This window comes from Silurus meridionalis, chromosome 19, assembly GCF_014805685.1.
Source record: "Silurus meridionalis isolate SWU-2019-XX chromosome 19, ASM1480568v1, whole genome shotgun sequence".
Classification (NCBI taxonomy): Eukaryota; Metazoa; Chordata; class Actinopteri; order Siluriformes; family Siluridae; genus Silurus; species Silurus meridionalis.
In genome coordinates this window covers 15,979,819-15,993,737 of record NC_060902.1, presented here as the reverse complement: position 1 = coordinate 15,993,737, position 13,919 = coordinate 15,979,819, and the positions used below count along the sequence as shown (strand labels likewise).

The window sequence follows — 13,919 nt, the reverse complement described above, 5'->3', positions numbered from 1 at the left end:
AAAAAGTTTTTGGGGATTTGTTATTACAATGTTATTACAATGTCACAAAAAGCGGACCTTGTTTTTAAAAAATTATTACATTGTTATTGCAATGTTATTACATTGTTATTACTATGTCGAAAAAAAAATCTGAATGTATTTTTGGGACTTGTTATTACAGTGTTATTACATTGTTATTACAATGTTTTTACAATTTTATTACATTGTTATTACTATGTCAAAAATGGGAATTTATTTTGTGGGCCTTGTTATTACAATGTTATTACATTGTTATTACTATGTCGAAAAAAATCTAAACTTGTTTTTTTGGGACTTGTTATTACAATGTTATTGCGTTGTTATTACAATGTTATTACATTGTTATTAGTATGTCGGGAAAAAATTGGAATTAATTTTTGCCACTTCTTATTACAATGTTATTACAATGTTATTGCGTTGTTATTACATTGTTATTACTATGTCGAAAAAAATCTGAATTTATTTTTGGGACTTGTTATTACAATGTTATTACGTTGTTATTACATTGTTATTACTATGTCGAAAAAATCTGAATTTATTTTTTGGGACTTGTTTACAATGTTATTACATTGTTATTACAATGTTATTACATTGTTATTACATTGTTATTACTGTGTTGAAAAATCGAAATTTATTTTGTGGGACTTGTTATTACAATGTTATTACATTGTTATTACAATGTTATTACAATGTTATTATTATGTTGAAAAATCTGAACTTGTTTTTGGGACTTGTTATTACAATGTTATTACATTGTTATTACAATGTTATTACAATGTTATTATGTCGAAAAAATCTGAACTTGTTTTTGGGACTTGTTATTACAATGTTATTACGTTATTACATTGTTATTACTAGGTTGAAAAAAATCTGACTATTTTTTGGGACTTGTTATTACAATGTTATTACATTGTTATTACAATGTTATTACATTGTTATTACAATGTTATTACAATGTTATGACATTGTTATTACTATGTCGAAAAAATCTGAATTTATTTTTGGCACTTGTTATTACAATGTTATTACATTGTTATTACATTATTATTACTATGTCGAAAAAATCTGAATTTATTTTTTGGCACTTGTTATTACAATGTTATTACATTGTTATTACTATGTCGAAAAAATCCGAATTTATTTTTTGGGACTTGTTATTACAATGTTATTACAATGTCAATAAAGCAGACCTTATTTTTGGGGCATTGTTATTACATGTTATTACATTATTATTACTATGTCAAAAAAAGCAGGCCTTATTTTTGGGACTTATTACATTATTACAATGTTATTACTTTGTTAATTACAAAGCAGGCCTTGTTTTTGTGACTTGTTTTTACTATAATATAAAATGTTTAGCACATTACAACTTCACAAAAAAAGCAGCCTTTATTTTGGGCACTTATTACAATATTACCGTTAATTACACTATTATTACAATGTTATTGCTATGGTACTTGTTTGTTATTACAATATCACAAAAAAGCCGGCCTTAATTTTGGTAATTATTACGTTATTACATTGTTATTAATACAGTTATTACATTGTAAAAAATGTTTTTGGGGATTTGTTATTATAATGTTATTACAATGTCACAAAAAGCGGACCTTGTTTTTTAAAAATTATTACATTGTTATTGCAATGTTATTACATTGTTATTACTATGTCGGAAAAAAATCTGAATGTATTTTTGGGACTTGTTATTACAGTGTTATTACATTGTTATTACAATGTTTTTACAATTTTATTACATTGTTATTACTATGTCAAAAATGGGAATTTATTTTGTGGGACTTGTTATTACATTGTTATTACTATGTCGAAAAAAATCTAAACTTGTTTTTTGGGACTTGTTATTACAATGTTATTGCGTTGTTATTACAATGTTATTACATTGTTATTAGTATGTCGGGAAAAAAATTGGAATTAATTTTTTGCCACTTCTTATTACAATGTTATTACATTGTTATTACATTGTTATTATTATTATAATTGTCGAAAAAAATCTGAATTTATTTTTGGGACTTGTTATTACAATGTTATTACGTTGTTATTACATTGTTATTACTATGTCGAAAAAATCTGAATTTATTTTTTGGGACTTGTTTACAATGTTATTACATTGTTATTACAATGTTATTACATTGTTATTACATTGTTATTACTGTGTTGAAAAATCGAAATTTATTTTGTGGGACTTGTTATTACAATGTTATTACATTGTTATTACAATGTTATTACAATGTTATTATTATGTTGAAAAATCTGAACTTGTTTTTGGGACTTGTTATTACAATGTTATTACATTGTTATTACAATGTTATTACAATGTTATGTCGAAAAAATCTGAACTTGTTTTTGGGACTTGTTATTAATGTTATTACGTTATTACATTGTTATTACAGTGTTATTACATTGTTATTACTAGGTTGAAAAAAATCTGACTATTTTTTGGGACTTGTTATTACAATGTTATTAAATTGTTATTACAATGTTATTACATTGTTATTACAATGTTATTACATTGTTATTACTATGTCGAAAAAATCTGAATTTATTTTTTGGCACTTGTTATTACAATGTTATTACATTGTTATTACTATGTCGAAAAAATCTGAATTTATTTTTTGGCACTTGTTATTACAATGTTATTACATTGTTATTACTGTGTCGAAAAATCGAAATTTATTTTGTGGGACTTGTTATTACAATGTTATTACATTATTATTACATTGTTATTACTATGTCGAAAAAAACTGAATTTATTTTTTGCCACTTGTTATTACATTGTTATTACAATGTTATTACATTGTTATTACTAGGTTGAAAAAATCTGACTATTTTTTGGGACTTGTTATTACATTGTTATTACATTGTTATTACAATGTTATTACATTGTTATTACTGTGTCAAAAAATCGAAATTTATTTTGTGGGACTTATTACAATGTTATTACATTGTTATTACAATGTTATTACAATATTATTATGTCGAAAAAATCTGAACTTGTTTTTGGGACGTGTTATTACAATGTTATGTTATTACAATGTTATTACATTGTTATTACTAGGTTGAAAAAATCTGACTATTTTTTGGGACTTGTTATTACAATGTTATTACAATGTTATTACAACGTTATTACATTGTTATTACTATGTAAAAAAAAAGCTGAATTTATTTTTTGGGACTTGTAATTACAATGTCATTACAATGTTATGACATTGTTATTACTATTTCAAAAAAGTCTGAATTTATTTTTTGGGACTTATTACAGTGTTATTACTTTGTTATTACAATGTCATTACAACGTTATTACATTGTTATTACTATGTCAAAAAGTCTGAATTTCTTTTTGGGACTTTGTTATTACAATGTTATTATGTCGAAGAAAATCGGAATTTGTTTTTTGGGACTTATTACATTGTTTTTACTATGTCAAAAAAATATGAATTCATTTTTTGGTGACTTACTACAATGTTATTACAATGGCACCTGTTATGTCCTTCACTTAAGTTTCATGAACTGTTAGAACAGAATTGGCATTCATACATTGAGTTCTATTTTTAACTATTTTATTTTCAAATTATGTGCAATGTGAATTTCACAGTAGAGATCAAAGTATATTTAACAAACTCTCTTATCATACATACAACCAGGCAAACACAAAATAAGCACAAAAAAAATTAAATTGACAATGTGTAGCTGTGTATACAGAGAGAAAGAGGTTGATTGGCTTTTAAAGTTGCAGCAGGTAACAAGAAAAGTGTAGCTTAAAGTCTATGTATGTTTTCTTTATACTGCCACGTTGACTGGTGTTTCGGAGATTTTAGACTAGTACTGCTGTTACAGTTAGTGTCTATAATGTCTGGTGTGAAGTTAAGGTGATGTCATCACAAAGGGAACATGTATTAAAACAAAAAACAACCACACAGTTAAAAGAAAACGAGCACGCATTAGCAACACAAAAAAATAATAATAATCCACACGTTATTCAAGTTGAAAAGAAAAGTTAAAAATCCTGTATTTAAAAAAAAAATAATTCTGTGCAAGTACAGCAATGTATGTTACAGTATTATACATGAATATCAAACCATAGTCAATACAGTACTGGGTATAAATCAGTAATTAATCCTGAGAATGATCCAGTTCTGGTTCTCATGCTACTGAGCTTGGTTTAGAAAGTCCTGACAAAGGCAACTTATTGCACCGGAGTCACAGCTAAACTCGTCCAGCTTCCATGCCTCTATCAAAATTCGAGGACCCCAGACAAAAAAAAACACTCCAGGAAATACGGCACGTTCGCTTATAGCGCGGATCCTACACGTGTGTGGGCCACGTTATCGCATCCTCACAGGATCTAACCAGGAGCCGAGTGCTCACTTAATTTGAAAATGAAGGATCGGTGTTCTGAAATAGCTTTGCTGCATGGGTGCGCGTGTGTGTGTGTGTGTGTGTGTGTGAGAGATGTAGTAATGGAACTTAAGATTGAAACTGAGCACAAATGTAGTGCAAGATCAGCATGCTGCAGGGACCAACAGAACATACAATCAACAAAACCAAAAAAAAGCAATAATGCTCAGACATATCCAGCTACAGAAAGACTTCAACCCAGTGGCTGTGTAAAAAAAAAAAAAAGGTACTTCTGTACAGGATTGTCAAAGACACAGCAGCACCGAGAAATATTTATTCCTTAAAATTTTACAAATGACAGAGGGACGTTCTCCCTAAACAATGAATAAAATCCAGAATTCGACAGCATTTCTGTTTCAAATTGCAATAATGATTGTGTGAATGCTTAATTACCCCCAGCCCCCCAACTTAATCCTCTCCCAATGGCATTAAAAAGTGTATTGAAAAGAAGGTCGTCCCGTTTTTTTTTTTACTTAATGCATGTAAAAATGAGGATGCACGCTCAGCACTGGAGTTGAGAATGCTTCTCTTAAACTGAGCTAGTTCGACACTGATTACTGATCCACTCCAATATGGAGACCGGGTATAACATTGTATCCTCGCTAAAAATGCCGCTGGTATGAATGTGGGAGGGGGGAGGGGTTCGACAAATGCAAAGTATAGCTGGATAGTGCGAGTTTACAAGCAGGTTTTTCAGACTATAAATCCACAGCATCAGTGTCGTCGCCCGCCTTCTTTAACACAACTCATACAAAAAAAGACTTGAGCATCAGCACAGTTGTGTTAATGTATAGGAAGCACCAAACTGAAACCGTGGTTTCTCCAGAGCTGGAGGCACTGAGAAATGCCAAAGGGGTTCAATGTTGAAAATAGATTCATGAGGGTGCAACTGAGATGTATGCGGAGGAGAAAAAAAAATCCACAACTAACTAAAAAGCAAAAAAAAAAAAAAAAGACAATAAGCATGTTTAAAGGCAATCGACAACAAAAAAAAAGGAAAAATAATTATCCACTCACACCTAATCTATATTAATGATTACAAAAAGACTCAAGACCAAACCAAGAGAGCAGTTCTCTGTAGTTGCTTTAAACGATTTTTAAAGAGAGAGAGAAAAAATGACGACTAGATCATTACTCAATATTCTAGCTACCTAAAGATGGGCACCTCATCCCACCAGACCCGTATGAGAAAATATTTTATATTTATTTATATATATATATATATATATATATATATATATAGTTATATATTTGTATTTATTTATTGTCATTTTTGACACACTTTCTAAATAGGAAACACCTATTTCTGCGTTCCACTCACCACAACCTCACCTAAAGCCTAAAGCGATAAAGAAAATGGCTCAAGACACAAATAATGTGATTAATTGCACTTAGAATCTGTTTGTTTTAACTGTAAAACAAGCAACAGCAAAGACACTTTTTTTTTTCTTGTCTCTTACGGATTAAAAATACTGCCGTCTTCATAATGATAAGCACTCCTCTGAGGTCACTGGATATCGCTCATCTTTAAGACTTTCCTCCTCCCACGTCTGGGAACTCGAACAGCACCATATTCGGGGACCAGAACTACTGACTCCCCCATTTCCTGAAACGAAAACAACAAACAAACAAACAAAAATAATATCCCTGCTTTCTACTTTCTTCAGCAATCAAAGCACTTTCTGGAGACACTGAGGGTACAGTTTGGCAACAACGCATTCAAAATGGCGTCCGAGGTCCCAGAGGCGCTCTGGGGTCTCGTAGACTTTGCTCCAGCTGTCTTCCTCTTCGTCGTACTGGTACAGAGAGTTCTTGCGGCTAGTGCGGAACACGTGCTCCTCCACCGTGACTTGGGTGGCACGGACAAACAGGTGCAGGTGTCCTCCTAACATCATTGCTTTGATGTAGGGGCTGGTGGCCTGCTCGAAGGGCAAGTCCTGGCGCTGGCTCCAGCTGTTCTGCTCGAGGTCGAACACCTCCACCGTGAAAGTGCGCTGGTGGTTGCGGCACACGCCGCCGATGTAGTAGATCTGGCTCTCGTGTAGCGCCGCCAGTCCCTGACTACGGGGGAGGCTCATGGGTGCTAAGTGGCCCCAGTAGTCCTTACGGGGGTCAAAGCAGAAGAAGTATTCACCTAAAGAAAGGAAGATATGAATTGTGTAAAGCGGCACAAATCAAAAAGACAAGTGAACAAATGTTACACAGAACAAGACAGTGCTCTTCTGCCTTGGGGACCCGCAACAGCGGAGTAATTACGGGACTACCTGACAACCACGCCCGTGTCGGTTACCTTTAACTAGGATCGGACAGCTATCAGAAGCGGAAATCGGCGGCTGAACGGTTCTGCTGCTAATAAGAGGGCAGATATTCACGCCATCTGAGAAAATGCGAGTCTGGTAAAGACCTTTTACACTAAGATTCATGAGTCAAAGTTGTGTAAAAAAAGGGATGGATCTCTAAAGGAGTTGGAGCAACATTACTAGTTCTTCAATGGGAAAATAACCCTGAGTTTGCTGATCTTCAGCAACCTATGGGAAGAACCTTATAGTCAACCTTGCGAGGAAAGTTACACACGGAGTTCAAAGACACCAAAATGGGAGATAAAACGAACTAAACAATATCAGCGAACTAGCACTGCTTCGATCAAATCCTTCTTGTAGACCACTTTCATGAAGAGCGATTAGTTTGTGGCAACAAGATGGATAGAACATCGCAGGGTTAAAGCTATGGCAGGCTTTTTCTCCAACAGTCTGCTCAGGATGTTCTTTCCTAGAGAATTATATAGAAAAATACACAACAGAGCGAAATACTAACAAACATTTGATTCTCACCTTGGAGCACATAGATGCGATCCTTATACTCCACAGCACTATGAAACTCCATGGCAACAGGCATTGGACTAACGGCGATCCAGCAATCATCCCTGGCATCGTAGCATTCGACAGATTTAAGAGCATTCCGCCCGTCACCCTCGTAGACGCGCCCTCCGAGGGCGTACACCTTCCCACAGCAGTGTACCAGCCGACATCCGATTCTCGCTCTCAGCATGGACGCTCGTGCCAGCCAGCGGTTACCGGCGTGCTCGTATTGCCAGACGTCGCTTTCTGCCCGATGGTCTATGCAAGTCTCGCTGCTTCCGGGCCGATAGCCTCCGGCGATGAAGATATCATTCTCGGGCGTGACCAGGATGCCGACTTCACGTAAATCGTTGGGCGGTTTGCACAGCTTGTAAACCTTGCCCGTGGCTGTGTCCAGACATGGTACCGTCTGCTTTTTGGCAGAATGCTTGTGCGCAGCGTCAAAACAGATCACCATCTCGGACGCCGTCATGCCTAGGCGTTGCGGGCAGCCGTTGGCACCGTTAGCCCAGCTTTTTTCCGTAGGCTCCATAGGCAGCGCCAGGGCAAAGGGGGCAGGGATGCGGCTCACGAAAGCCTCGTCTAACAACGGCAGCCGGATGCACTTGGCGAAGACGTCGACGAGAAAGGGATGCCGACGCACAGGGTCGTGCTCTAGCCAGCGCACAATGCCCTCGTACACGTGCTCCTCCTTTTCCACGTTGAGGTCGTCACTATCCAGAATTCCCACCAGCTGCTCCTTGGTCAGCTGCAGGAATTCGGGTTCGTCCACGGCGCACAGAAACTTTCTGCGCACGTAGTCCTGGGCACGTTCGCGTAGCTCCCGGTGTCCGTACGCGTCGGCAAACATGAACACCCCGATGCAGTTCTGTGGCTCTAGCCGGCTGATCATGAAGTGAGCGCACTGGTCTTGCAGGGCTGGGATCTGGAAGAGACTCGCTGCCGTAAACAGAGCTTGAACGTTGTGCTCGGACAGGGCGACTCGGGACGTGTAGGCGTAGTCCAGCACCAGGCTCATGGACTCGGACTCCACGCCCACGATGCGCACTTCGCGCTGGCTGCTCTCCGTAAGGCCGCTAGTGAACATTGATCTGACGTGACAGACGGGAATAAACAACAATATGAGGGCTGTCAGAGAGTCAGCGTTTGCATTTGAGAAAAAAAATGCGACAGAGTTTATTAGTCTCGCAAATGCAAACGCGAGACGTTATTCACGTCTAATTTAACTATTTGCGTCAGCGGTTCTCAAGCTGCAAGAAAAGATATGCGCACTGGTTTCATTTATGATGAGGTCAATTCCACGTGATTGGAGACCTGCGTCGGTTTCCTTCGTTTACTAATATTCATTGAAGTTTTTAATCAAGCGTTACCAATTCAAAGCAAGCAGCACTAGAATAGCGCTTATAAATCGCGCTGAACATAAATGTACGCTTTGTATGTCCTTACTAACCCCTAGTTAATACACTAAAATGTCTGCAGTAATTTATAATTAGCTGTGGCTAAATTAATCCTGGGCGAGTTTAAGTTGAGACACGTTTCTTTTTTTTTCTCTGTTAATTAAGACTGCTTTTTAAATATATTTGCTTGCCCATTATTTCTATAACCTCATGCCGCGTGTTGTACCTGAAGTAAGGACTGATGGCAGCGAGCACATTTCTGTGACAGGCGAAGGTCTCGCCATTGTCCACCTCCACAACGATGTCGGTCAGCTGCGCTTCGTCATACAGGGCTTTGAGCTGCTGGAGAATGGTGCAGGCGTGCAGGGCGTCTACCCCGTTATAGCTTGTGCTTGCAGGAGTCCCATTTTGTACTTGTAACAGCTTTCCAATGTCTGCAGCAACGACAAAAAAAAAAAAAAGAAGCAGAGCACATACATCAATCGTTTTGTGTCCGACGTCTGCAAAAAACACTACCGATAACTATATTTCACCGACTTGAACTGGATCAGCCGACGAAGGAGCACCATTCTACAATACATAACTGGAAAGAAGAACACGGTCAATGGATGTTGGATTAAATACTAGGCCTGTTTTGACAACATGAACCACAAAAGCAGAAATCCATCACTATACCGACAAAGATTTGAAGAGACCTGACCAGAACACATCTGGGAAGATCTGCACAGCTCTTATTTAAACGGTCCGAGCACCAACCCCGCCTCAGCATCAGGGACACATAACGCTTGATTACAGTCATCGGGTGATGGTTTATTCACAACCCGTTCAGCTGGTTTTTAAAATGCAACCAAGCCTGTTTGCCTATAAAGCCTTTATATATCAGCATCTGAAGCAATTCGGATTTCTTTGAAAAACACTTACATATACATGATGTGGGGTATATTAGATCATTTAAAACTACAGTTATTATTATAAGTATTATTATTATAAGTAATAGTAGTACTAACAGTATAGGTCATGGCCCAACACCATTGTTCTGTAATGTTTACTTTCTCTGAAAGGATGTTTTCTTGGATCTGAATAGAAAAATAGTCATTTAAGGATTTTTTTTTATCCAAAACGACAACAATCTTGAAAAGTACTGGTACATTGGATTGTTTTGTTTTTTCTTTTAACCTTACAAACCAGTAGCTCCAGGTCATGACTCATAGTCACAAAGCAGGAACCGCCGGCATGCTAGCTAACAACTCATTATAGATTAGCCACATAACCAGCAGGTGGTAGCTAACAGGGCTAACAGGCCGACTAACTACGCTAGAATTAACTCGTTTTACAGGAATATGGACCAGTACCGTCCAACAATCGGTGTCCTATCAGTATTGGACACTGACACGTCGAGACAAATCGATATATTCTCGGTTTTTGGTTTCGAACCGAGACAGCAGTTTAAACCCAGGATGAGAGCATTGATCCCACAAAAGGCTTACACAGAGAACAGCTGGACCCCGAGACTAAAAGCCAAATTTCTCAAACTTATGTCTAAAATATTCCCTGACACCCCGCAAATATGCTCGTTTAAAATATTTAGTTAAATATAATTTTTTCGGACGTGTCCAATTCATGTTTTATCCAGGCTAGTTATGCTAACCTAGCTTACATTAGCCGGCCGCCGGTCTGTCCCCCCCCCCGCCCTCCAACCCCCCTCTCGGAGACTACACAATCACAACAACGTCCCTTTAAACTCTAACACACTGTTCAAATGAAATAAAATGCGCGCCATCTAAATGTTTGTTTTCAATATAAAAACAACCTTTAGAAACAATACTTTTGGAGTGATTTTAAAACAAAATAATAATACAGGGAATCTAACCTCCACCGGCAGCCATTCTCGCCCAGTCCGTCTCACTGCGGCTGGGAAAAACGTCACCGGGCGATCTGAGCGCCCCGGAAACAAGATCCAGCCAATCAGCGAGCAGAAAGTATTTTGCCGGCCAATAAAATTACGCCGTGTGCATATTTTTGCATAGGGCATTTAAAGAGATATCACGTAAGACTAACTTCATTGTGCTCTGAGCAGCAATACAACACAAAAATAGATAGATAGATAGATAGATAGATAGATAGATAGATAGATAGATAGATAGATAGATAGATAGATAGATAGATAGATAGATAGATAGATAGATAGATAGATCAGTTGATCAGATTACTTCACTCTGTCCTATAAACATTCCTAGAATAATAATATTAAAAACAAAAAAAGTAACCAAGTATGAATTTTATTGCATGGTCATTACTGATTTATTGCAATCGAGACAAAAATTACTTAAAAAACATCAGCAGAAGTAACAGCAATTGGATTGATAATACAGTATTTAAAAATTACTACTGATGAGCTGCTGACTTAAAAATCGAATTAATTGTCCTCGAAGCCCAAAGACCAACACTTCAACTTGATCTGCATCCTACAGGTTTGAACCAAAGGCCACGATTATTCTATTTTGTTCAGTGTACCATGAATACAGTCTTTAAAAATGATATGTTTGACGGTATAAACGGTCATGCATAAAATCAAACATTTACATTCGGTACGTCTTGCAGAGTTCTACATATTAATCCCAAAATCTGGATTTGATTTTCCATTTAGTGCTGCTCTGAATACGCCATTTTACACAGCAGATTTTTCTATATAGTCCATAAGTCGCTAATAACCGAATTCACACAAACCTGTTTTCTCAAGACGAGTTCATTCATGACGTCTCTGTTGGTGTTTGACAAACACACCAAGGGCAGCTGTTCCCAAAAAACACCTTGCAGATGTTTCTCAGACTGTTACATCCATCAAAAAAAAAAAAACATCTGCACATGCTCCTATAAAACTCACCCTAATTGTTCTATTTGTTATATGCTGAGAGACATTCACAAGCGATATTTAATCCGGTTAATGAATTCCGTTATACGCATCATATTGGATATATAAACGTATAGATATTTATGAAAGCAGAATTACACACAGAAATAGATAAATACACAAACCCTCAGCAAACAATGCCTTTATTATTGCTGACTACGTACAGAATACACTCAAATCTATAGCTATATATATTTCTGTATTGCTGTATGCTAATTTGCACTCTTCTGTGCATTCCACCCACATTGTTTTCTCCCTAGTTCACTATCGGCCTTGTCTTTATTTTAGTCCAACAGCATCGGTTTTACACTATGGATGAATAAAATGTCATTTTATTATATCTTGTTAGCAACCTTTGGTTTTAAAAAGTACAAGGAAATAACTGAATTTGACGACAATGCAGAGTTTTGCAATCCGGCATGGCGAAGAGCGGAAGGGGTTTTGTTCTAGCATGAATCTGATGCTGTAAAATGACACACACACACACACACACACACACACACACAATTCCAATAAAACAAAACTGCAATCTACACAATCCATTTCGCTTTTCTTTTATCCATTCAGGCTGTGAAATTGGACCGAGCTGCTCTGAAATGAAAGGACTAAAGCTTCCACCGTACGCCTTTTCTTTCCTCCCCCTGGTCTCATATCTCTTGCCTATAACCTGCTCTTTAGACATATAGAAAACCAATTTCCTGTTACAGGTGCATGAGACATGGCCAGGATTGCGTTTTTTGGGAGAACAGCACCGAAATGAAAAGTGTGGCGCAAAACGCCAACTTCACTTTGGGCGCTCATCTTGTAGCACTTGAAGAAATGGGTGTAAAAATAAATAAATAAAAATAATCGGAGACAGCGGCAGCGATGTGAATCCTGACAATTTCTTACAGTAAAGGGGGTTTAGGTGTAACTCGCTGCTGTAGGCTTTAATCTGTCTGTCTCACTTGTTGCACTCGGGTCATTTTTGTACCAAAAATTGCTCCTGGAGCTGTTTGAGACCAGCACTGACAGCTGCACTGATCACCACAGGAGAAGATTATGAGCATGCAGGGTGAGCAGTCATACTATAAAAAACAAAATCAAGATTCTACAGTATTAGTAAAAAATAAAACACTCATTGATGAGCTGTAGGTGGTCTATTACTTCATAAATCAATTTTAATTTTACTGCCAACAATTTGACTGTATATTGATAATGATACAGCATTAAATCCCAACATTTTTAAAATGCATTTATAGTTACATCTATTGTCATGAAAAACATCCATGAAACAAGTCAGTTCCTGTTGTTGCTTACATTACAGCAGCTATAAACATTAAAAGAAGCTAATCTGGGAGCAAAAAAACCCCAAATAAAAGTACTGGTGTAAGTGACTGCTATAGAAATGGGAATATATTGGAACAAACTACACCTTTTGACTGATCAGAGTTGAGAATGCACCCCTATAATTTCATCCCATATTTTATTAATATATGAACTCAATCTAATCATATACATTCAAGTCCAGGATTAACTGATACAGAACACGGTTGCATGACTTGTTGTTTTCAACCTCTCCAAGTTTTCCCCACACCACCCCATTACTACACTCTTCCCACCGGGGTCCTGTAGCTGCTAAATCAGATTAAAACCCTGATCTTTGCCTACAAAGCCCACCACTTACCAGCGCTCCTCTGCTTCACAGCACTGTCCCACCCGACACTGCACCACGCTCCCTTTGGTCCTCAACTACTGCTTGACTGGTCTCACCATCTCTTAGGGTACAAGAAAGACATGCTCAGATTAGATTTGGCATCAAGGTGGTGAAATATGTTTAAACTTCATGTTCAAACGGCCGAGTCTCCAGCAGTCTAAACGCTGATTTCTTTCTTTTTCCAGCAGTATCTAAACTTGCTGCTGAATGGGGTTTTTTCCCCCTGCAACAGAATTTTCAGACTGATGGTGTTTGTGTCCTAATAAACCAGTACCAGAATGTATTTTTTTATAGAGGCTGCAAAAAAATTCAATCTATTATAAGGGCACCTGCCAAATGGCATAAATGCAAATGTAAATGAATGGCAACAAAACAAACAAATATGAATATACAGGCAGAATTACGATGAAGGTGCATTACAACGACACCGTCGTAACTTAAATATAGTAAGTGGAGACATGGCCTAGTCTATACAGGATTCTTAAATAATGGTGATCATTATGGGGTAGTATACTGTAAACTTTTCAGTATATATGTATGTGGCAATGAGCGAGTGCACAGGCACCGGTTAGTGAGTGGAGTTTTCAGTGTCTGAGAGCTAAATTTGGGCTTTGAAACAACAGAAAAAT

At 37.1% G+C, this 13,919-nt stretch overlaps 1 protein-coding gene across 1 annotated transcript; it reads right to left on the bottom strand.

The window, feature by feature from the left end:
* Positions 1–3,573: 3,573 nt before the first annotated feature.
* kbtbd8 (kelch repeat and BTB (POZ) domain containing 8) lies at positions 3,574–10,607 on the bottom strand. The gene is made up of 4 exons (XM_046875323.1): positions 10,554–10,607; positions 8,910–9,117; positions 7,260–8,377; positions 3,574–6,562 (listed from the first exon to the last, which is right to left on the bottom strand). The coding sequence occupies exons 1-4, from the start codon at positions 10,567–10,569 to the stop codon at positions 6,099–6,101; spliced, it is 1,806 nt and encodes a 601-aa protein (XP_046731279.1). The 5' UTR covers positions 10,570–10,607; the 3' UTR covers positions 3,574–6,098.
* Positions 10,608–13,919: the final 3,312 nt, after the last annotated feature.

Bases quoted from the DNA above. Each gene is read 5' to 3' on its own strand.
- kbtbd8 (XM_046875323.1), bottom strand. The intron at 8,378-8,909 runs GTACAACACGCG...CTGTCACGTCAG, and splicing joins GCCATCAGTCCTTACTTCAG to ATCAATGTTCACTAGCGGCC. The intron at 6,563-7,259 runs GTGAGAATCAAA...TCCTTTCTTTAG, and splicing joins TCGCATCTATGTGCTCCAAG to GTGAATACTTCTTCTGCTTT.